The following is a 26,388-nucleotide window of genomic DNA, read 5'->3' on the forward strand; positions in this document are numbered from 1 at the left end:
TCTGCAATAAGCTTTTTTAATATTATGGGGGGTTTTTGTTCATTTTTGAACTCAATGCCTTATGTGGCAATTTCCTTTTTGGGGAAGATTCTACTTCTGCTACATTGGGGAATGTGCAAAAATTCCTTCTCGCCCACCAGAAATGTTTTTCAGACCTCTGGGTTGATTAAAATTTGCCTGCTCCTGAGCCAAAGGGGCATATGTGCCTATAGCAGCCTAGGAGCCAGAATAAATCAAGAAGTATTTCCCATCATAATGTGGCAGAAATTGAAGAAATATCTCATACACATCTTGCTGAAAGCACAAGCACTCTCTTTGGGTAAAAAGTCAACAATACTAGGGTTGTCCAAGAGGCTTCATATTGCTAGGACCACATTTGAAATTGCAATCCAAAAACAAGAACTATAACATCTTGATATACTGGAACACACAAGCTCCAACTACTTCAAAACACTTCCTTCTCCCCAAGTAGAACATCACTTCTTGCAAATTAAACTTCCTCTTCTTTAAAGCAGTTTAAGTCCCCTCTTCCTTCTGTACTCCTCATACACACTCCTCAAAAGTACGAGCCACCGTTTCAGCTGCTGGTGGGATTCCTCCCCTTTCAAACCTTTCTAAATGCTTACAGTTTTAGTACTAAGCTGTGCACTCTTCTCCAAACCCAGCGCTGGAGCACACATAAGTATTCTCTGTTAGAAGTGGCTCCCTGCTTCACAGAACAGAACCCCAGCACTATTTCAGCACCATAGACAGCTCCCTACATTCCTTTAAAATCTGCTCTGTGTTCCTCTTGCAAACTGGTGCCTACTCTTTAGAAAACTCTTATTCCTTCAGTCCAAAAGAGGGAGGGCGGTGTGGCCTCTGAAATCTGGGCCTAAGGGAACTTGGCCTCTGTGTTTCTTAAAGAAAAACAAATAAGGATGCTTTCTCATAAAAACTACTAGAAGAAGTGATTGGCTTATGGTTTGAATATGTGTTTAATTCATTTTTGTAGTGAAAATATTACGGTAATTAATAAGAATCAGATGTGTATGAGATACTCATGCATGCATGCATGCTTAAATTACCAATTATAATTTTAAGCATGAATAATAATAATGTTTCTCCAAAAGCTTAGCATTTAATATTAATTAAAGAACAAACCTGTCTGCAACCTTACAATCTTGAGAAGGGGAGACATAAAAGGAAATGGGTGGAAGGAGAAGTGACAGAAGAGAGATAAGAAGGTGGTACATTTTCAAATGTCATTTAGTTTTCAAGGAAGTGGTGCTGATGTTTCAGGAAGCAGTGAGTTCCAGAGAACAGCAGTAACATGACAAAAGGACAGATACATGAAATTAAAAGTATAACCTGAGCTTCAGCCGAGTTTATTTTTACTAACCTTTCAGCTTTAAACATCTTGACAGATGGATTTATAGGCTAGACAAAGAAGTTAAGCTATTTTTAATTCACTGCATTTCAGGTCCACTTAATCTCATCTACCAATATGGACTAGTCAACCTACCATTAATTATTTGCTGCATTCTTACAGCAAACTGCATAATTTGCATCCCTTCTATAGGTTAGTCTTATGGTCTTGCATATTTCTCTGTATTCCTCACGACCCACCTTTGGTCTACCTCTTTCCCTACATTTTTTATATATATAGAAAGGACTTCATTTAAAGTCATTAGGCAGTATAATATTGACTCATATAAATACATATTTATCATTTCAAATATACACTACATTTACAATTGTTGCTTCAGAGCAAAGACAGGTTTACTGAGCTGGCAGAACAATGCTTAAATCTTTCTGTTGCACTTAAACTGAATTATGCGGAAATTAGTCCTTCCATTGTAGGAAGGACCATTTGTTGGTCAATTCACTTCCTTTTCTGACATCTTCCTATGAAACTTTCAATTGTACAGCTTTTCTGATTTCTCTCCCGTTTCACATTGCAGAAGCTTATTTTCCACTCCTGAATATAGGATACCCTCCAGAACAGGGTTCAATCCAACATGAATCAATCCATAAATATATGGAATAATGCCCCCTATTTCAGCTCTATTCTCTTTGTTCCCCCTGCCCACAAAAACAACCATTCTTTAACCTTCTTTGTCTAGATAAATCTGTTATGCCTGGCAAATTCTAGCTAATCATTAAGATACAGTCTATTTACCTTAGTACAAAAAAGCACTGTATTTTCTATACCGTTAATTATTGCTTTCTCACGTTTACCATATCTAGCTCATAGATATGTAACTACTATGCAATCCTTGTAGAATTTATTAAGCAATGATGAACATTACAAAATCAAATAGGAAAAAACCTCAAGAGCCCTTAGTGACTCTTGTCCAGCTAATGAATGGCCACAAATGGTTACAAATTCATTCTTTTGGTATCATTTATGAGTATAACTGTTAGGGGGCAGCACGTATAAAGAGGTGCTGCTCTTATCTGAATATTTTTTCTCAATCAAAGTTAATTTAATGGTAAGCTTTGTAATAAGAATACAGGTTTTTGAACCTCAGGGGTATATGTAAAAATACTGATTAATTATATTCTTCCATCCTTGTCACAGGCTAATTGTGAGGGTCTGCCTTCCGTGATTGTGGCAGGTTAACTAGCAATCCTTTTATATTGCTTCAAACACTTTGCTTAAAAATAGAGAGGTGTCTACATTTAATCTGTATCTGAGCCAAGTGTAAAGTGATGCATCTCAGGGCCCATGTAGTCTTAATGGGAGGTAACTGACCAGGAACAGGACCTTGGGGCTTTAGTAGATAGCTCAGTGAATCTATTGACCCGGTGTGCAGCTGCTGTGAAAAATGCCAATTCCCTGCAAGGGATCATTTGGAAAGAAATTCAAAATAAAACTGCCGATACCATAGTTACACAAATCCACGATCAAGGGGAAGGAGATTGCGGAGTTTGGGACTCTTCAGTTGGAGAAAAGGTGAGGAAGAGAGGACATGATGTAAGCTTATAGAATTCTGCCTGGCATTGAGAAAGGAGCTAAAGACACATTTTCTCTCTCTCATCCTACTAGAACAACATGGATATCCAATGAAGCTGAATGTTCAAAGATTCAGGACAGATATTTCGAAGTCCTTCTTAACACAGCTCATAGTTAATCTGTGGAACAAGAGGCAGTGATGGCCACCAATCTGGGTGTCTTTAAAAGAAGATTAGACACATTCATGGAGAACGAAGCTATCAATGGCTACTAGCTATGATGACTATGCTTTGACTCTGCCAACGGATGCAGCAATGTTTCTGAATACCAGCTGCTGGAAACCACAGGTGGATTGAGTGCTCTTGTGCTCAGGTGCTGTTTGGGGGTTTCCCACAGGCATCTGCTTAGGCAGGATGGAACAGGATGCTGGGCAAGTTGGGCTTTTGATTCAACAAGCTCTTCTTGTGTTCTTCCCAGCACAACTCAGTTTTGACTGGCAGGGCTGTAATAGGTTTGGAGCATCACATCCAAAGGACATTGCTTCTCACCCAAGCCATGTTTTGATCTCTAAAGCCAACTGAAAATTTGTCCTCGTCCATACCACGTGCGCACATGCACTCAAATAAACTCAGTACATGAGGAAGAAGTGATGCTAGAGGAGGTGATCCTGATGGTTGTAACTCATTGCTGAAATTTCCTTCTCTTCACTATCGTTCAAGCCCAATAATCCTTCGGGAGCATAATAAAATCAATCTGCTTTGACTTTTGGTACCCATGGTTTGGTTCAAAGTGTTTTTGGGAAAATTTAACAGTTTTTGCACTTAAAATAATGTGTTTTTAGAACCTATTTTTTTAACTCTTTGTTTTAAGTCTTGCAAGCTAGGTGGGGTAGGAATCTAAGCAAGTACATATCTGGGGCACAGCTTTCCTTTAGCTATTAATACACCTTGACAAAGGATGGACATGGGGGGGAATGATATCGACAGTGCTATCAGATGGTGATTTATTTAAACAAAGAAGTTGTTACATTTGTCCCCTTTAAATGGTGCATTTAAAATTTAATCAGGCACGGGGGAAAATTCCATCTTTCAATGACAGAAATGGTCTTCCTGAACTGAGACAACTATAAATAATGAGTAAGATAACAAATCTGAACAAAAATTGAATGAGTTTGAAGCAAATGCCACTGCTACAATTCACAGAAATTCAATATTATCCAGAGATGAAAGGCAATACTAAAATATAACCATAGTTCCACAGGACTGGAAAGTCTCTACAGCAGCCTTCACCAACCTGATGCTTCCAGATATTTTGGACGTTAACTCCCATCATCCCTAATTATTAGACATAATGGCTGTGGTCCAAAACAACTGGAGGGCACCAGATTGGGGAAAGCTGCACTAAAATATCTAAAGAACAGAGCTGACAGTTCCTACATACCTACCTGGGAGTAAGCCACATTGTGAACTTAATGGAACTGAGTAGATACAACTGCAGAGCAGGTAAAACTTTTGTCACCATCTTACTGCTCTGCTTTTGCTGCTGCTCCCCGGTGAAGGGAGAAGAGAGATGTTAGAGCATTCCTGAAGGACCATAGAACCACCATCCACCACTGATTTGGAGCAGCTGGTCTTGACACCATACCTTTGGGTCAGGTGGGGACTTGTCAGGTCAATGTGAATGGCCTGAGTGCTAGGGAGAGGCACTGCATTTTTGTTTATCCGCTAGTTAGTGAGTGGGAGAATTGTTGTATTTGTTTTTATATATTGCTAACATATTTCTTATACCTGTTTATGGAACTGGTGTGCTCTTTTTGTTTTCCCGATACATATTAGATGATTTCTTCCCCCTGGCTCCCCCCCCCCATGATATAATGTATTTGCATATATGTTTCTCTGATATAAGTTGCATGCACACCTTTGGGTGACAAGCAACTAATAAGTTTAATAAACAATATGTAAACTAATAAATAGAATTAAGGAAATGAGTTTATGCTGGGCACGCCTGATATAATGAGCTCCCAAGAGAAAAAACCTAAGTGAATGTTACTTTAAAATTGTATTACATTTCTTTCACAACAGTTACAGAGTTTTTTTCTTAAATCTAAGTTGGGCTGAAACTGGTAAATGTACTGTATCAGAATCACATTTTAAACCTAATTGTTAAGCTTGGCACCACTAGACAATGAGTGCTTTGGAAGCGTGAGATCAACGTACTGGTAAAGTGTGACAAACCCAGTAGCCTTTCATCAAAATTGCAATCTGGCAGATCACAATCACAAATCATTATGATGGCACACGGGTCTAGCATTTCAGAGCACTTTATTTGAAGCATGTCTCCTATCCATGTGTTACACAACACTTTGGATTCACTAATAAAAAATTGGGGGGGGGGGACTATGTAAAGCACCACAATTTTAATGTGCCTTTTCCAAGCAAAAGAGCATAGTTTTAGACCTGTGTGCCTAAAGTTTTTAAGATCAATTATTTTAGCTCAGTTGTTTTACAAGATTCAAATCTAGGTTGATGCCAATTTAAGCCCACTGGAAGTTGTGTAATCTAATCTAAATCGTGTCCTCCCTAAAGAGGGCACGTGTTGCGGTGAGACCTGGAGACTGACCTCCAGGTTGTGGGTGGGTATATTGGACAGCCACAGCACCCAATTGGTAGGTCCCTTGTTGCTGGGTTTAATATGGCCAATGGGGTGCAGTCTAAACAGACTGAGGGACCTATATATACACCTATGAACATGACCCAGAGCTTCCTCTTTTGGTTCCTGCATCAGAACACACGCCCACCTCTCCCTATATTTAGGGCATTTTACGATTGACCTTGCTATGCCATCGTATGCCGTCTGACATTGGGACAGGGGCACGGCAGGAATTTTCCCCACTTGGCTGATTGGCTGTTGCCATTCGGGTTTCGCCTGCCACGTAGCAAATCATCACAACTTGTAAGGTTGCGGATAGGGACTGGTTCAGGTGATAGGGATGGGAGAACGGTCTCGCCATCCCTATGTGAAGGGTATTCCGTTAGAAGAATCCAGGGACTCAACTTGATTTGGTCAACACCTGAGAGAGGGTTGTGCCCATGCCTGAGTCCAGGGGAGCATCTGGGGAGTGAACAGAGTCTGTTCCCAGGCTTTTCACCTGCCTCAGGTGTTCACCCTTGGCTGACCTATACTGGTGCCCTGGGTCGGCGCTACCTGCAAGGGTTCAGGGAGCTAGTCGAACCAGAGCCTATGCAACCACTCACTTTTCTGTAATCAATAAAGTTGTGGCCTAAATTCTGGCAAAAATCAAAACTAAAAATTGAGTCAAATGTGTGTTTATTTAGGGGGGAGGTCTCTGGGTCTGAACACACAAATTCCTTAGACAATTTTTCTCTGTACTGGGATGTGTTTTGAATGCTATTCTGCATTTTGAAGCTGGTTTCCACTCCATTTTCACACAGGCCTGGCTACAGTTCAGTTTGGACCCTACTGGCTGGCTGGTAGTTTTGCTTGATTCACATGAAAGCCACTGAATAAAAGCCATGAGGTTAAGTTTATATTATTTTGGAAACGTGCTAAGAGGAAGGCACGCTTGACAAACCCTCACCGTGATCAACTCCCACCCGGAAACCTATGTCCCCACTGTGGAAGGACATGTGGATCCAGAATTGGCCTCCAGTCACTTACAGATTCATTGTTAAAACTGTGTTCATGGAAGACAATCTTACTCAGCTATGAGTGATTGCCAAAGAAGAAGAGGAGGAGAAAGAAGAAGAGGAATTTTGGCTTTTCACCACTAAGTTTAGGTCTCAATAATGCAAAAGACCTAATGAGGAAATACCTGCTTGATACTGAACAACAGAAGAGGTCCCATTTCAGCTCAAATAAATCTATGGTCTTTCAGCAGAGGAAGATAAAGTGAGAACTGGGCCATCAAAGTTCAGGAATGTAGTCAAATTTCTTAAGCCATGAGATTCTCTTCAGTCATACATAAGGGCTAAGATATGCAAAGTGGGTATTCTGACTCTACCACTGGCAGCAGCTGTTTGTACTGCATTGCAAACTATTTTAAAAGCTGGTGCCATGGAGTTAAATGAGCAGCCCCCTAGATTACAGCCCATCTGTCAGTACAGGAAATTAAATCCTTCCTATTCTCAATTGGTGGGAGTGTGATATGTCCAACAATATATAGAAAGGCATGAGTAATCCAGAAATACACACTCTCTCATAAGATTAAATTATTAGGGGTTTTGAACATTAGTCTGCAGAAGTTTCTACATGAATAGCCCAAGAGTGTAAATATTTGAATACAATCTGACCTTGAAGTACAAATAGAAATGAAGCCCATTATCATCCAAAAATTAAATTAGGGTTTATAATGAAAACAGTACTCCGCTATCAGAAATCATCTCTAGATGCAATACCGAACCATAGAAGGGGGAAAGTATGTGATGATTTATACAGTACTACTACTTCTTTTTAAAAAAAAACAACCACCAAGAACTATTTTTTAATTTTAAAAAACTAAACATTTTACATAAAATACTCTGCTCAAAGTGTGAAGATGACAGAAATTAGGAAGGTGTAACAAAGGGTACAGAAATAGAGGAGATAAGAGGGAAATAATTGAGGAAAAAAGAATTGTGTCTTCAGTGTTCATTTAAATCAGGGGTAAAATCCTACAAAACCTCAACAACTTCAATCCTAAAAAAAGGTCTACAACTTTGGTCGGCCCTCATGGCCCTTCACTTCATCAAATCTGGCCCTCTTTGAAAAAAGTTTGGACACCACTGATTTTAAACCAACACTTAAGAAACCTTTTCAGTCCAAAGGCTGCATTCCCTTTTGGCTGATGTTCAAAGGGCCACATACCAGTGATGGGAGGAACCAGATACAAAACGTGGGTGTAACCAAAAGCGAAAGTGGGTGCAGCAATGTGAAAGAGGTCAGAGGTTTCTTTTTTAAAAAAATAAATTTTATTAAGGTTTATAGAGAAAAATACAAAACGTAATATCATTTCCCGTTTTTAACCAAACCAAGATTTTTATCTAAATACAATACAAAGGGGGAGGGGAGAGAAATGAGAATGAGAGAGAGAGAGAGAGAGAGAGAGAGAGAGAGAGAGAGAAGAAGAAGAAGAAGTTAAAAGAGAAAGACAGAAAAAATATTTAGAAAGTAAAGAACTTCCTTTTCTTCATCTGTCTGCTATATAAAAACAATTTTCACTTCATCCAATCCAACACCCAACAAAGCCATTTCTATAAACATTATCTTTAATCCTCAAATTCAGATACCTTTATTTCATTTTCTTCTTCAAACAAAAAAAATCTATGAGAGGTTTCCAGTCTTTAACAAATGTTAACAATGACTTTTCTCTGATTAAACATGTTAATTTTGCCATCTCCACCAAGTCTGTTAGTTTCTATATATACACACACACGAATTTCCATCCAAGCAAGCAAGAGGAATTATCCCAGTTCAGGAACACATTCCAGCCAAGGAAAAAGAAAGGCATGGAGCATAGCCAGTGAGAAGCTGTGGCCGGTGGAGGGGCACATCCCAAGGGGCAGCATAGAGAGGCCTGCGTTCAGCCCCTGGGAATGAAGTTTCCCAAATATAAAGCCATCCATATGTCAGAAGGCAGAGTATTGCATATGAATGGAACATACAGAGTGGAGGGATGATGACTATAAACAGAACATGTTCCTATGAGTTGGTGAGTTAAAGGATACTGACAGAAAAGGTGGAACAAGGATTTGATAATAGGTTTGGTTGGCACGCATGTTTATGATATGACAAAACAAAAGTGCATAAAGGATTTGGAAACCACATATTCCGAAGATCTCTATATGGAATATGGGATAGGTATAAAAACCTATTAGAATGTAAAAACACCATGGTGGTTGTCACCTTTGGAAGCTATGAGTGTACAAAAGATAAATATGAGTAAAAATTGGGCCACATATGAAAAGTTAGTAAGAGAAGAAGGAAATAATTGGAAAATTAAACCTTATGAAGAGGTAAAAGAGTATGTAAATGATTGGTTGCACTATTGCCAAATTAATGAAATGTTTAAAGAAGATTTAAAGAAAAATGGATTTGGTTACACTAAGTTGAAATTTGAAATGGAAATATTAAATAACAAATTTAAAACATTGTCAAAAATGTATAAATTGCTGTTGGAATGGCATCTGAAAGATGAAGAGGCAAAGTCGGTTATGATACATTGGGCCAAAGACTCTGGGAGAAATTATGGAAAGAAGGAACAAAATTTACTGCATGTAATGCTTTGAAAGAAAATGTAATGAAAGTGATGTATAGATGGTATATTACAGCAGTGAAATTAGCTAAAATGTATAAAATAAGTAATAAATGTTGGAAATGTAAGGAAAAGGAAGGCACTTTTGATCATCTGTGGTGGGAATCTAAGAAAGTGAAAGACTTCTGAGAAATGATTTATAATGAGATGAAAAAGATGTTGAAATATACAGTTATTAAAAAAAAAGAAGCATTTTTACTTGGTATTATAGGCACTGACATTAAAAGACAAGATAAAAAACTGTTTTTATGTGAGACAACTGCAGCAAGAGTATTATTGGCACAGAAATTGATGCAGGAAGAACTACCAACAAAAGAGGAATGGCAGGTGAAATTGATCGACTACGCAGAATTGGATAAGATGACAGGGAGAATTCAAAACCAGCGGGACCAGAAATTCTTGAAAGATTGGAGTAAATATATGAGTTATTTGAAAGACAATTGTAACCAACTAACTACGCTTATAGGACTATAAGAAATTTTGTGAGGAGAACTATATGAAATATTGCAGAAAAGATTCATGAGAATGGGTTTTAAGTTATGGATTATTAAAAGTAATAGTTAGGATAACAAATGTAAAATTAAGAGATGAGGTTTGAAAATCATTAGACGTGGTTGATGGAAGTCTAAGGCTAAAATAGCCAAAATGTTGTATAACATGAGATGTTTTGTTTAGAAAATATATGTAAAAACTAATAAAAATGTATATTTTAAAAAAAGAAAATGTGGAACATAGAATAAAAAGAAAGTACAGTGGTACCTCGGGTTAAGTACTTAATTCTTTGTGGAGGTCCGTACTTAACCTGAAACTGTTCTTAACCTGAAGCACCACTTTAGCTAATGGGGCCTCCTGCTGCTGCTGCGCCAACGGAGCACGATTTCTGTTCTCATCCTGAAGCAAAGTTCTTAACCAGAGGTACTATTTCTGGGTTAGCGGAGTCTGTAACCTGAAGCGTATGTAACCTGAAGTGTATGTAACCCGAGGTACCACTGTATTGATGATCAAGAAGGGGAAGGGCCGTAGCTCAGTGGTAGACCATCTATATTATATGCAGAAGGTCCAAAGTTCAGTCTCCAGCATCTCCAGATAGTCCCCATCTGAAACCCTGGGAAGCCACTGCTATTCAGGATAGACAATGCTGAGCTAGATGGACTTAGGTTCCTATGAGGAAATGCGAGCACTTGAAAGCAGGAGTCAGAAAGGATCAAAACCCGAAAGCAGAAGAACACATTATGGGTGGCAATGAGAATTAAACAATTAAATATACAGTGCATTAAGTACATTGGGAGACCTCAAGCATTGTCCAAGCAGTCTTCCACAATGGGACTTCTCATTCTTCTCACAAATGCTTCTCCCAGGTGCACAGGGGCCTGTGTGGGAGGGAAGGAAATAAGATCCATACTGCCAACAGAAATGCATTCCATGGGAAGGCAACCACAGCCGAATACTTAGCATGTTACTGACAACATGAGAGATAACCAATGTTTCAGTTCTAACAGGAGAAAGAATTTAAATTTGAACCTGGAGTACTGTGTTTTGGTTGAAATCTTGGCAAATGGTTGGCAAAGTAAAACTTTTTTTTTTAAGTACATCTGTAGTATATGAGTCTTATTCACAAACAGCGCAAGGCAGAACACACATTCCACTACAAAGAAATGGCATACCATCTGTCAGTAGGACATGGCACATAGAAATGAATGAAACAGGAAACGGTGGCTGTCACATTTTGTGGCAGGGCATAAGAATGGTAATACATGGTAGTACTCAAATCCATTAACTTGAAATATTATTGCCAAGTGGCATGGAGTAAGTGGTTGGAGGACTACAGCGCTAAAGACAAGTGCTGGTGACACAGAAAGCCATTCCAGGAATTCATTCTTTCTGAAACAGAACAGGAGGCAAGTTCCTCAGTGTCTGTACCAATGCCAAACCACAGAAGGCAGAGAGGGTTTAAGCATTCAGCAAAACAAAGCTGAAGATGTCAATTAATTGCACAGCCTATTTCTATGCATAAAATCAAAACACAACTGATAAATCAGCTACATGAAAATGAATCTGAAAGTTTCAGTGATGGGTTTGAAACGAACCGCAACAGAATGATTATTTTTTTAATCAAGTTATTTCAAGAAATCAGAAATAGGAAAAAGCAAGTCATTTTAATTTGGCCATGGTCACCCAACTTAACACATTAATACTGCTGTCCTATACACCATGAGTTGGAAAGGCTGGTGTCAGAAAGGCTTCCATGCACAGCTGCCTGGCTGCTGTATATAATAATTGCTTTTTTGGATCATTTAGGGCCAATTCAAGCACAGCCTTTTCCCTCCAGGATACAGCCTTTACACTAAGGCTGCTCGTCTCAACTGCACAGCAGCAGTTTTTTAAAAGCATTCCTCCTGAGGGAAATACGTGTAAATAATTGTACTGGAGTTTAAACTCATACAGTGGTACCTTGGTTTAAGAACAATCTGGTTTAAGAACAATTTGGTTTACAAACTCCGCAAAACCGGAAAAAGTGTCCCGGTTTGAGAACTTTACCTCAGTCTAAGAACGGAATCTGAACGGTGGAAGGGCACTGGCGGCGGGAGGCCTCATTAGGGAAAGTGTGCCTCAGTTTAAGAATGGTTTTGGTTTCAGAACGGACTTCCGGAACGGATTAAGTTTGTAAACCGAGGTCCCACTGTAATTTGGTACAGCAGGAAATGGTGGCTTTGTTCCTCACACGTCACCATGTAACACATAGGTTTATGTTTATTCAATTATTCATTCAATTTCTATACCGCCCTTCATCCAAAGATCACAAGGCAGTTTACAACATAAAAACACAAAAATGTATAATGGAATAACAAACAAAAACAGTAACGCCCCCCCCCCCCCGCAAAGGATAGATTACTGGATTTATCTTGATGGCACACAACTAAAAAAAAAGGATACACTACCTAATACATGTACCCCCCCAAATGATGCGCAGCAACAAGTTGCATGGATTTTCTTCTGCTCTAGACAGACACCAGTTGCCACAGCAACTGATTGCTTGCAACTTTTCTAAAAAGTCAGGCAAGATTGGCCATACTGGCAGAAAAGAGCTGAGTACTTTTTAAATATTCTGAACACACTTTTAAGTTCATATATAGATGTCATTTTACTCTGTTAAGAAAGCATCCTCGCCAATGTGCTGAAGAGAGTGTAACACAGTTGGTATAACATTCCATAAGTGGTGGCTATGTGAACAAGTGCAGCCATTCTGGGAAACAGCATTTATAGAAATAAGCAATATTACAAACTAGCAGGTACACTGTAATCCAAGTCTGGGTTTACCGGCAATATTCAAAGAAGACCAGTTCAATTTACAATACAAGGAACTTACTACTTTTCTTTCAGTGGCAGCACGATTCCCAACATGGCACACAAAATTGGAAAGGACTTGAACATCTACAAATCACATGATGGAGATGGACTGTATGGACAATTGCTATATCAGAAAAACTGACAAAAGGGTGCACACCTTGGAACAGCACACATGATGCAGATGACTTTGTTGAAATATATGGTAGCCGTTCATAAGATTTTCTAACAAAGATTCCAGCAACTAGCATCCACAGAGTTCACAAACACAGTTGTGGCAGGACATGATAAATTTATCATCTGTCCCAGAAAGGAGTGGGGAGGTACAAAGAAGAACTTTGTGTTGTGATTATAATTTGTTGAAAACCAATAACAATCTCTATTAAAATATTTATATATTGACTGCATCTACTGTGTCATCATTCTTGTTTCTCCTTCCAACAGTGCTGTAAAATGCATCCAAATTTGTTATACACTGTGGCTATTTTAACAACCCTACTGCAGAGTGTTTTGCTTTAGCTACCAAATTTTTAGATGAAATTGCCTCTTACTCTGAACCCCAGTTCCCAAAAAGTAAACTGCAATCAGATACAATTATTGTGATACTATTACAGATATTGGGGTGGGACAAGAGAGATGTGCATTTAAGCATTTATCTGTCCTAGAGATGCCATCTAACTATTGCAATGTGGTTGTAATTCCTATATTGGAGTTTCCATCTTCTTCTAAATAAAAATTTGTCATTATTTCTGCTGTGCCATCAATACCTTCAAAAGTAAACTATCCTGATGACTGAATCATGGATTTACATCTTACTAGTTATGGACAAACTTAGCCTGAGCAAACAAAAGCTGTCTGATATGTTTCTACACACACACACACACACACACACACCATAACAACTTATTGGACCCTATACAGCCAAAGTTAAAAGCATTTAAGAGAGATCTACAGGCAAAAGCATTACTTATCCTGTTGAAATAGGTGAGCATCTGAATACCATGTTCCATCTGCATGGTGATGTTTATCGAAGTGCTGCTGAACAGGCTACACGCATCTTTGGAAGCAAGTGGGGAAATGCATCCATACCTATGGCCACCAACTGACTAGCTGCTGCAATCCATTGATTAGGGTCTCTGGTTTCAATGGGAAGATTCCAATATATTTTTATGCTTAACTCAGATTCATAAGCACTTGTGACTTTATTAACCTGACAATCCTTTCTGGCCCCTTACAGACATTCCTGAAAGCAATGCCTCTTTCTCCAGGCCATGGACAGCCCACCCACAAGGCAAAGCGAGGTAATTGCCTCAGGTGGCAGGATCCACCGGGGCAACAGATCAGGCCTCCAGGAAATGAATCACCAACTGCTACCGCCTCTGCAATGGGGCAAGGACAGCTATGGCACAATCCTTGGAGGTCAGATCTCCTTCCCCTAGGCAGCTCCGCAATGCTGCCTCTACAGTGGCCTCCTGGCTAATAGGAGATGCTTTGTCTCCAGGGAGAGACCATCAGCAGCAGCTCCTGTTCACCAAGAGGCTGCTGTGGAATGAAACCTCTAGAGACCTCTTGGTGAATAGCAGGCACTGCTGGTCTTTTCCCAACACTAGAGGATGCCCTCTGGAGTCTCTTGGGCTCTGCACCCACCTGGCATGATTCAGAATAGACCCCTTTCCCCGCAGTGGACTTCGATCCCCACTTCAACTGTTGGGTAAGGTTGCTTTGATTCCCACCCCATTCTCATTGTAGATCTTCACTCATCCCTTCTTCCCAGTTCACCTCCAGTGCCAAAATGTTTTGGGCCAGCCGTGCTCCAGGCCTTTGCAAATCAGCAATAGGCTGTTCTGACATTTAGAAGAACAATTTATCTGTGTCACACATATTACAGTATATAGCCATCAGCAGGCAGCACCAACCACACTGGTCTCTCTTTCTCTCTCCTAGCACAGAAGACACCCTGTGAACAGTCAAACTCTTGTTAATGAGACTGCTAAGCTAGGTTTAAAAAAAAAACAATACTCCAGTTAATTCACTTAAATCGAATTGATTTGACACAATGTGGTGGACTTGCATGGCTGAAAGGAGGCAAGAGATGCTCTCTAAAACAAATCGCATAACTTTATTTCAGTCTCTCTCAAGAATTATTCCCTAATAAGTTCAATAAGCAATATCTGCGTTGCAGGGGGTTGTTTGTTTTAAATCTCCAATGCTTTCGTCCTCCCTGCATCCACAGAGGCTACAGCTTTGGTGCTGGTGTGTTTCTTTTAACAATATAAATAAATCAATAAAGGAGAAAGAGTATCATGGCACTTGACTCAGGATAATCCTTCATGTATCAGATGAAGTGGAAGGTAGTTCACATAGAAGTGTGTAACATAATAAATTAGTTGGTTTTTATGCTGTCACAAGACACTCTTGATCTTTTTACTGCAACAGCTACCCCTCTGGAAAAAGAAAAGAAAAGAAAGGTCACAGACCCTTCTACCATTCATCCCAAAATGAAAAAGAAAAAAATGCAGAAAAAATTGCCCTCTGCATAATAGTCCAAGCATGTTTTATACAGAGCTCAGTGAGTCTTTCCAAGTAAGTATGAACAGGACTGAAGCTTCCACCAATTGTATCCAATGAAATCAAACCAAACTGACATTTTATTTTCTTTATTCCCCCCATGGAAGGGATGCAAGTACACCATTTTTAAGTCTACATAGTAATAATCTTTTTTCACCAAAGTGGAAAAGATTAAAAGCTGTATATTAAAAATAAAAAAATAAAAACCAGAGCAAATGGGGATTATTAGTAAAGCCTTTCAAAGCAGTTTTCAGCCTTCATTGTATTCTTCATAAATAAGAAATTGATTTTTTTAAAAAACGCAGCTGCTCAAGTTATATTTTACCAACGCATGAGGATTCCACTAAACGGACAGTCAAACCACAAAACGACTTGAAGTCTAAGAACAACAGTGGCAGTCTTGACAACAGTGGCAAAAAAAAACCCCACTGGTATATTAAGCACAGGGGCAGGCTCTGTAAATAAAAGTACCGAAACTGTTCTCCAAAAGAAGGGGGGCGGGCGAAAGAAAGCAACACTAAAATATTCAGATTTAACCTTGAGCACAGCAGAAACATCGCTCTGGTTTAAGTCAACCAACAGTTAGCAGAATGCTTGAAAGGTTCACCCAACGAGACCTACGATTCTGACAACCACAAAAACCCATCATCGCTGAAGGGGAAAACCAAGTTCAGCTTTACCGAGCCTAATAACCTACACGCGAAAGCCATGGGGGGCGCACCTCCTCAAGGTGCCCATCATGCCCTTCGTCGTGAGCCCTCGAGCATTTTGTCCTCGTTCCCGGGCGCCGCCACCCGCATCCGCAGTGACGAAGAGGCGCACGGAGCCCCAGCCGTCTGGTCTGCCCGTGTGCGCGCAGACAAGATGCCCGAGGACCCCTCTCGCTACTAGAGAGGGCTGGAGAGAAAGGGCCCGGGGCATCGAAGCAGTTGTTTAACGCCAGATCGACATGGAAATTGGGAGTGAGGGGAGGTCAGGGAGAAGATCTGCATGGAGGGGCTTAATAAGGCAACCAGACGTGGCTGCACGAATCAGATGGGAGAGGGAGAGAGGGAGATCTCTCCTCCAGCGAGTGCCAAGAGGGGAAATTGCACAGAGATAAGAGGGGAGGCGAGGGGGGGGGGGGAGGGGATCCGGCGAATCCACAAGCAGATGGAAACCCAGGGAAACGGGTGGGAGAAGGGAGGGCGAGAGATGAGACGGGCGGAAAGAGCAGGCAAGATCGCGAGGGGGATAAGGAGACATGGCAGCCGGAGGCTCGCCAGGCGGGGCGCCTCCGAAGGGCTCGGGCGGCCGGGCGGCCAGCAAGGCGCAGGCGAGGCACGTCTCCGCGCCGGGCTTACCTGGCAGTCGCTGCCGGTGACCCCCGGCGGGCAGGCGCAGCTATAGGCAGGCTGAGGCGAGAGGAAAAGCAGCGGCAGGCGGTGAGGCGCGGCGGGCAGCTTCGCCAGCGCCGAGGAGCAGGTGCCGTTGTTCCGGCAGGGCTGGCTGAGGCAGGGGTCGGCGGGGCTGTCGAGGGGCGCGGCGGCGGCGGTCGGCCCGGCGAGACAGGCGCGGCGCTGGGCCAGGCTGAGGAGCAGCAGGAGGAGCGGGGCGGCGCGGGGCATGGTGGCGGCTCCCGGGGCGAAGGCGAGAAGAGAGCCCGGCTCTCGGTCCTCCGGCTCCCGGCGAGAAGAAGTCGAGGCGCAGGAGACGCCTCAGCTGCTGCCCGGCTCTGGCAACGCGCGGGCGGAGACTGGGGAGGGAGTGGCCGGCATGGAGAAGCGGCGGCGCCGGCAGCCGGAAGAGGGCGCTCCAGCTGAACGCAGCGCCGCCAAGAGCGCACTGGCGCTAAGAGGGGCGCCGGGCGGGGACGCGCGCGCGCGCCCACGGGCAAGCTGGGTCCTTGGTGGGAGAGTTCACCTCCTGGGCGCCATTAGGCCACTGAGGGGTAATAGGACGACAAGGGCCAGCTGGGCAGGATTCAAATCCTCAGCCAGCTTGTTGGGTGACCTTGGAGCCAGAGTCCACCTCACAGGGTGGTTGTGACGAGATGGGTAGGGCGGGAAGGGGGAAAACCCATGTAAGCTGTTTTGAGCCCTGTGGAGGGAGGGCAGAATAATGAACAACAACAACTCCTCTCCATGAGTACGAGAGTGTGATTTGCAAGGCAGGCTCCATTCCTTCTGGCTGTCCTTGGCTGCTGTGCCTCTTTCGTCGGAAGTGCGAGGAGCTCTGTGGGCCTCGTGGGCTTGAGGTTGGCGCACGAAGGAACTAGAGAAGAGGCAGGAAAGGGGGAGCCCGGAGGCTTCTTCCTGAGGACACCCGGCGCCTGCTTCTGAGTTGCAGCCCACCCTAAAGCGGCCGTGAAACACGCAAACACACACGCGTGGAGGTTTCCCTGCCCCTTGACAGCAGCGGAATTTATGCCTCACAGAACATGGTGTCGTTGTCCCCAGTGAATTTGAAAAGGTGTGACTGGTTCGCATTCTCAATCAGTCAGGGTTTAAGAAAGAAAAATAAATCCTATGTACCACACTTAAGTTCTCAGACCGTGGGTCGTCCTGTAGCTAAAAAGTCGACACCATACACCTTCGAAAGGAAAGTTGTTACGGGGTTTGGGGAACCTCAGTACATGCAGAAGTACATCATAATCTCCCTCGGGGTGGGGGAGTGGAGATGGACCCCCAAACAGATTTCAGAAGATGAGTTATGCTCAGTGAACAGAATGCTGACTGTTGTGGGGGATGAAAGGAGTAATGAAGTTAATTCGAGGCGCGATTATTGCTGGTTGAAAACTGGAGTATCTTGAAAAAGAGTGTGGCCGGCTGGAACCCCGATCAGAATGCATTCTGCACGCCATTGTTTTGACCCACTTGTTATCTGCGTAATCGCCAGCTGCCAGCACTATGTCTCCTTGTCACTCTCGAAACAAGTCAAAATAAAATCAAGCTGGACATCAGTTGAGTTGCACCAGTAGGGTAGCCAAACATAGGCAACGCATTGTTTCCTCTCCCCTCCCACCCCAGGAAAACATCCATCTCTGAATAGAGAAGGAATTGGGTAGTGATAGCAGTTTTCTAATGCATCCCACCCTCTTCAGGAACTGGCTTCAGAAGTGGGCGCAATGGCAACTCCATTTCTGGGGCCATACACTTCTGCTGCCTCACAGGTAGAGGTGGTGGGTTATCCTGCGATTGGTGGGGCAGTGCCCCATTAGCCCTACTGAGCCAGCAAAAGCACAATTGCACACATGTATCATTTTGCACTAAACCTGGCGCAAGAACAAACCTACATAAGCTAGCATGTACCCAGAACTGCTGCTTTGCTTGTGGAAACAACATCTGCAGTGGTGATGGGGAGGGGAACTTAGGCAGGAGGAGAGTTGGCGACCTCCCCAGCCAGCATTCATTCTGTCACTGTGAAAGGAGGGCTGGCGCCGTTTCTCCAGATCAAATATTGGCCTCTGCTCACCAGGATGGAGAAACTGGCGGTAAGTGGGTGATGGAAATAGATGGCGAGAACTGGAGTAGTTGACATATGGTAGGTGGCATGGAAGAGAGGTCAGCCCTCTGCAAAATGTAATGAGCATTTAAGTATTTATAGGGAGGAGCTGTAGCTCAATGGTAGAGCACCTGCCTGGCAACGCAGAAGGCCCCAGATTTAATCTGCAGCCTAAATAATTAGGTAGCAGGTGCTGGTCAAGACCTCTGCCTGAAATTTTGGTGAACCACTACTGGTTAGACAATACTGAGTGCAGTGATCTAAGGCAGCTTCATATTGCCAGCTCGTATATAAAATAGCAACTTCCCAGTATTGTGTGTGACGGCAACTGAAAGTGTTGCCTGAATTAAGCCAAACTGATTGCTCAGATTGAATTTGTTACTAGACTAATCACAGTCTAGTCTAATCAAGTTGATGTGAAGGGCAATGCATTTTTCCATTACAGTACTTCTCAAAGTCTTCCAGTCCTTGTATGCCGAGTTTTCACTTGGTGCCACACTGACACCCTCTACTGGCCTTACAGTTCATATTATTATTAGTAATAATAGTAGTACAGTAGTATTTATTTTGTTCTTTGCCTGCCCTTCACCAGAAGGTCCCAGGGCAGCTTACAGAGTATAAAAATAATGCAATTAAACACTTAAAAAGTACCCTGCCCATAATTCCAAAATAATAATGCCATACAAAATATTACAGGGAGGCAGAAAAATCAAGTTACTCAGTTTTCAACTTTGTATTCACATGCCCATGAACCCCAAGCCTCTTTCTCTGTGCTATTGAGTACCATCACAATTTCTGGGAATGTTATGATGTCAATATGTACAGACACACAGGCTCCCAAAGACACAGTCTCCCTACTGGACATGAAGTCTTAAATGTAGAACGCTGGGGGTGAAATTCTATATGAAGGTAGCCTCAAAATAGAACAATTAAAACAGCAGAGGTTTTGTTTTGTTTTACTACTACTATTTAGGCACAACTTCTGATTTCCAAAAGGGCTTCCCGTTTCTCTTAACAGCATTCACCATCAGAACAGTGTTGCTTTCTTTTTTCATCTAGAGAAGGAAAGCAGAGGGAGAGGGAGAGAGGCTTGCCAAAACCACATTATCACTCCATGGCAAAAGTGAAATCTGAATCCAGGTCCAGACTTCCCCAATCCAGGTCCTCTGTCCACTAAACCACGTTTGATGGGAAGGAGAATTGTTCTCTCGTATCTTCCCAGGCTCTCAAAGACACATTTGTTTATGCCAAGCGGAACCCCAAGCAACCACAAACACCCAATTGTGCTTTCACACACATACTTCTAATAAATATATTAATTTGTGGGTACGAATAAATATGAGCAATAGAAGATATATTGGGATATACTGGTAGATCTCTGAGTGATTTGCAGTAGAATTTGCCTCCCAACCCTTTGACAACAGTAGCTACAAAAAAAGGGCTGAATTCCTCCCCCTTCTAAATTTGTCTGTTTATTCATTCATTGATTAAATGTACCGGTATATGTCACCCTTCTTCCCAAAGGAGCCCAGGGCTGCATGAAATTAATAAAATTTAGGAGGAAAATCAGGACTGGATTTGTGTGCAACAGGACTATGAATTCAGTTCTGATGCTGAAAACAAATTCCTGGGCTGTGCATATGCTCAGAGGCACCCTATTCTTTAACTCTTAGAGCAGGTCCCTGCTCACATGCTAGCCACTATTTTGCAGCTCACTCTGCTTTTAGATTTCTGGTTCTAGTAACATAAAAATAAAAATTAAGTCGATCCGTCCAGCCTTCCTCTGCAGCAGTGTCAGGCAGACTTCAGGCTTGCCTGGTCTACTTTATTTTTTAGTGGAAGATAAATGAACTCAACAAAACCCTCAGGGGAACAAATCCACTATTTGTCATGAATTGCTATTGCACAGCCCTCAGCAGGCCAGTGTGATGCATTACAGACTAAGAGTCCACATGAAACTATGCCTTCACAACTATTACAGAGTTACTGGTTTAAAAAGGCATAGTGAGAACAGGACACCAGTGATCTTCTCAAACTTTTCTATATAGAGACTATTGTGTGTCCTTGAAAGCTATATGGCAGCCGTAACCTTGAAACATGGAACCGCGTCTCACTGCAAGGAAAGTGTGTATTGAATTTCTGCCTGCATTGTTTATCAAGAAGTAAATGTGATCTGAACATACCTCCAATCTGTAATATTACAGGTGAGCATACATGTGTCATTTCAAGATGTGAAGGAGCACTTCACAGAAAGCCCATGTGATGTAGTGGTTAAAGTGTTGGACCTAGGACCTGGGTTCAAAACACTACCTGGGCGATCTTGGACTATTGATCCACGTAACAAACATCACAGGGTCATTGTGAAGTTAAATTGGGGAGAAAAACCCTGTATGACATATGATCTCCTAGTAGAAAAAATGGGATGTAACATAGCTGTAACTTCCAGTCCCAGAAAACAATTTCAGCTGTGTCCCTTCACTTCCTATAATTGTTTCATCTTTCTTTGAAAGGTGGGCACTAGAAGTTATCTAGTGAGTATGGATGTAGCCTGAATGCCTCAATTCTCTTAGCAAAAGGGCTTTGAACAAAATGTTCTGCATCACTTGAACAGCAACCTTATGCCCACTTACTAGCATGTAAGCCCCATTGAACTTAGTGGAACTTAAAGGTAAAGGTAAAGGTACCCCCTGACCATTAGGTCCAGTCGTGGACGACTCTGGGGTTGCGGCGCTCACCTCGCTCTATAGGCTGAGGGAGCCGGTGTTTGTTCACAGACAGCTTCCAGGTCATGTGGCCAGCATAATTAAGCTGCTTCTGGCGAACCAGAGCAGTGCATAGAAACGCCGTTTACCTTCCCACCGGAGCGGTACCTATTTATCTACTTGCACTTTGACGTGCTTTCGAGCTGCTAGATTGGCAGCAGTTGGGACCGAGCAACGGGAGCTCACCCCGTCGCGGAGATTTGAACCACCAACCTTCTGATCAGCCAGCCCTAGGCTCTGTGTTTTAACCCACAGCGCCACCCGCGTCCCATTTTAGTGGAACTTACTTCTGAGTAAACATGAATATAACTGCAATGCATGAAGTCATCATTCCAGGAGGAAATTTGTTTTGCACCTGATAATCAAGGCTGTTTCACAAAGAAAACACACACACACACACACACACACACACACACACACACACACATAACATGAAGTAACACCTACACTGGCTAGAATGCACAGTCGGTTTACATCTATCTGCTGTTTTCTGTTCCGCATTAACAGCATTCACAAACAATTCATTTCAGGCTAAGGTCTGGATTCAAAAGTTTGCATGATGAGCCTCCTGTACAAGCACCAGGCCTTTTCAGCCCTAGCCCCATCCCACAACCAACAGAAATGTTGAATATTGAGGAGGGTTCAAGGGGCAGAGTGGGATGGGGTAACTAGAGAGAGAAGCACAGAAATGTGAGTAGCCGTAACACCTTGTTACTCTGCCTCACTGTCTTGCCAGCTTGGGAAGAGCGAAAGAGCTTCACCTCCCCATCCTCAGTCAGGTCCAGCTGAGCAACAGCCTCTCCCAGGCCATAGCTTTAAGAGCAGCAAAAGCCTCTGGGAAGAGAGAAGAGGACTTGAGGAGGCAGAATCTTTTAATAATTTCATAAGTTATGTGATCTTGTTGCTCAATTCAATCTTCCCACATGGTGTTTTTTTTTTAATGTATTGTGGTATTTTATGTACTGTAACTTTGCTGTTATTTTTATTGTTTATAATTTAGGAATGATTTATTGTAATGGTCGAGAGTGAATTTCTGTTTAATTATTATCTGCTGATATTCTGAGAGTTTGTTAATAATTATATTCTAATGAATTATTGACTATTATATTAACTCTTTTAAAAATTAGGACTTACAAAAAAAAGGACTCACTGGACCGTCTCCCCATTCATGTGGGTGGAAGTGCCATTGGCTTCAACAGATCTTACACACAGTGTAAAAACATGCACAGGACAAAGCTACATAAAGCACTCTTGGGATCACTAGTAACAAAGCCACGGCCAATCTGTCTTCTGGCAAGAAAGGCTATTGGCTTTCCAAGCTACATCACATCCTATCGACAATGCTGTTTTGATTGACAAGGTCACATGACAAAGAGGCAACATACCTTTCCTGGATACTGAGATAAAATTATACACATTTATCTTTACATTGAGTGCTTTGTTCTTATTTCCCAGAGTTCTCATTACTTGAGCAAAAGATGCACACGCACACACACACATTAATATATGGCTCCTCACCTCAGGGAACAATTTGGCTGCATTTTCTCCTGTTGTTTTTATAGACCCGCAAACATTTTAAATCAGCACATAAAGCAGAAATAAGGAACCAGATGCAAGTGAGTGGTTTTGCATTCTTTTGCTGTAATCAGTTAATTTGTTAGCAACATACATGGCCCAATCCTGGCAGCTATTAAGGAAAATAAACACTGAGGAAAACATGGCTTAATTGTTCTGATTGTGCTAGAGCAGTCCCTTTAATGTATCTCGTGCCTGACCAATATTATTAATAATTTCGATTTAGAAATGGCACTAACTGTAAAGCTATAATATTTGCAGTGAGCACATTCTGCGATTCCCCAGGAGCCCAGAGTTATGCTCTGCTGTGCATATTTGGAATCCATATTTAAATCACAGAGTTCTCTCAAAGGAGTTATATATGCCTTGCACTACTCTTTATATCCCAATGTGGAGTTATTATGGGAAGCAATCTGTGATTAGGTATGCGCGTGTGCATGTTTCGTGAACAGGGAAATCCAGGGGATTTTAAAATATCTTTATTTGCTATTTATCCAAAACAGAATGATCTCCTCTAATTCTTTCAGCTACTCGGATATGGATAATCCTCAGATATAAGGTTGAGTAAGACTGTCGTTGATTCAAGCTGCACTAATAAGCTATTAGGCTAACGATGCATTTCAAACCCAAGCAAGGGTAAATAAAGGGAAAAACTCGACTCCCTGTTGCATATAGGATGAATAATATGTTCACGGGTAATTGGCTAAAATATCATTTATGTATACCCACTATTAAAGAGATATTCTACTTAAGACTCAATCTTCCAAGTGGAAATTCAGTTAAATACTGCTGAGGATACAAAGTAAAAGGAAAGAAACATAGGAGCTATTGACAAGTTGGCATTTAATACATTTTACTTTGTTACCCTATAGCAGGGAACCTAAAACCTCCCATTTCATGCTGGACTACAACTCACATCATCCCTGACCTTGGACCACGATGCCAGGGATTTATGGGAGCTGGAGTCCAATAATGTATGGATGGCCACAGGCTCTCCACCCCTCCCTTGCCTAGAATGGTCTCTGATAAATGTTGACCTCCCTGCCCCAAACAGGTGCCTGTGCACATGTGGAACTGTTGACTTTGTAAGATTTGTTTCATGCTGTTCAGAAGCTTAAACATAACCTCTGTGTTCCTATAGTCAATTGAAGCTATCAAGAGTTTCATGGTAATTTTTAATAAACCAAATAATAGTTCACTAGTATGCATGAACACGTACACATCACAGTATTTATTTTCTATCAAGTGCTTAAATCCTTCTTTTTCCTCATTGCTTTCCCCCATTTTCTGTAGGGAAGATCCCCAATGTTCTCAGTTCACAGAAACAACAAAGCATTCTGTTCTGATAGACTTACAGTAATCATCTCAGACCTTATAGCCCCGTTTCCAGTAAAACACAGAATGACACATCCTTCACAAAAAATGAGTGGTACGTTGTATGTGTGTTGAATGACAAACAAGGGGTTATAATTTCAGGCCTATAGTATAGTGAAGTGGAACTATCTGCCAGTAAGATTTAACAAGCAGTCTGGGCCAAGTAGGAAACAATGGGTTGCAGTCAATGTAGCTCTTTGTGCAAATGGAACAACTTCCACTGCGCAACAGTTAAGTTCCACTGAACTCAATAGGATTTGCTTATAGGTAGACATGCAGAGGATTGCACTGTTCATCATGAACATGAAAGAGCGATTACTTTGTAAAGTGGGTTTGTTAAAAAATTGCTTTGCAACTTTGGGGCTGTATCTGGTGGTCTCTTGCAGCTAGAATAAGGGCTCTTGCAATGTCAGGAGCAAGCCAGCAGTAAATCACTGTTACAATTGGAGTTAACTATTAGCAAAAACAACGGGACGCAGATGGCGCTGTGGGTTAAAGCCTCAGCGCCTAGGGCTTGCCGATCGAAAGGTCGGCGGTTCGAATCCCTGCGGCGGGGTGCGCTCCCGCTGCTCGGTCCCAGCGCCTGCCAACCTAGCAGTTCGAAAGCACCTCCGGGTGCAAGTAGATAAATAGGGACCGCTTACCAGCGGGAAGGTAAACGGCGTTTCCGTGTGCGGCTCTGGCTTGCCAGAGCAGCGATGTCACGCTGGCCATGTGACCCGGAAGTGTCTCCGGACAGCGCTGGCCCCCGGCCTCTTAAGTGAGATGGGCGCACAACCCCAGAGTCTGTCAAGACTGGCCCGTACGGGCAGGGGTACCTTTACCTTTACCTTTATTAGCAAAAACATGATCAGCACAGGAGTGTCAGGCCTAATGAGCACAGCAACTCATCTCCGCTAGGTCTTGCCCCCATGAACCAGTTCCTGAGACTGAAGGTTCCTCTGCCCTCTTAATGCCTCTTCTTGTTCTGGGAGACCAGAGGGGAGGGGAGCTTGTCACAACAGGATGGGGGGGGTGGACTCCCATGCCTCTTCACCAGCCTGACTCATCTCTGCCTCTTGACCTCCCTCATTGCACTTTCCTGCTTCAGCTTCTGCTTCTGATTCCGGACTTCTCTCTGCCACAGCCGTTACCTCTTCAGTTTCAGACACCTCCTCCTTTCAGTCTTCTCTATGTTGTCTCACCATCATTCCCCTGGCTTTGAGCCTTCTTCCCCTGGGGGTTCCCCGACTGGTTCCTCCCACCATTCCTCTGTGTCCAACGAGTCCATGACATGTACAGTGGTACCTCAGGTTAAGTATTTAATTCCGGAGGTCCGTACCTAACCTGAAACTGTTCTTAACCTGAAGCACCTCTTTAGCTAATGGGGCCTCCTACTGCTGCCACGCCACCGGAGCACGATTTCTGTTCTCATCCTGAAGCAAAGTTCTTAACCTGATGCAAAGTTCTTAACCCAAGGTAATATTTCTGGGTTAGTGGAGTCTGTAAGCTGAAGCGTATGTAACCTGAAGCGTATGTAACCCAAGGTACCACTGTACTGTACTAGCAGACGGATGAATTTTAATGTTGCACAACGGAGGATTCCACTGAAACATTTGTGCTCATTGTGCAACAGATTGCACAAATCTGGTGTGCAATGGTTACCAGAAACCTGCAATCTCTTACACAATTAAGGTTCTGCTGCTGTAAAGTGTTTTGCCAGTGAAACAAGATTACCACTGAATGTCTCTAATTTAGCACTATATTAGATACTATTGAGATAATTAATAGGCGTGATGGACTATATGCAACTGGCCGAGATGACTGGTAGAATCCGAGACCTGGGAGAGGAGAGGGTTGAGGAAGATTGGAGGAAATTTAAGATTTATTTACAAAAATATTGTAATTTGGTTGAATGTTAAGAAGGATGCTAGATCATAAATAATTGCCCACCACTGAATTAGATCTGAATTTGACGATAAGTGAGATTAAGGAAAATACAAACTTTTTGGAGAATTGCTAGATTTTATTTAAATGAGCGGAGATAAGATTGC

The 26,388-nt window shown here is 42.4% G+C and overlaps 1 protein-coding gene across 1 annotated transcript in view; it reads right to left on the reverse strand.

Annotated features, from left to right (window-relative positions):
* DNER (delta/notch like EGF repeat containing) overlaps positions 1–16,898 on the reverse strand; it is a 119,164-nt gene extending 102,266 nt beyond the window's left edge. The window contains exon 1 of the mRNA XM_079977869.1: positions 16,505–16,898. Within this exon, the coding sequence (XP_079833995.1) occupies positions 16,505–16,768 (264 nt within the window). The 5' untranslated portion in view covers positions 16,769–16,898. The remainder of the gene's footprint in view (positions 1–16,504) is intronic.
* Positions 16,899–26,388: the final 9,490 nt, after the last annotated feature.

The sequence above is a fragment of the Podarcis cretensis genome (genome assembly GCF_951804945.1).
Source record: "Podarcis cretensis genome assembly, chromosome: 5".
NCBI lineage: Eukaryota > Metazoa > Chordata > Lepidosauria > Squamata > Lacertidae > Podarcis > Podarcis cretensis.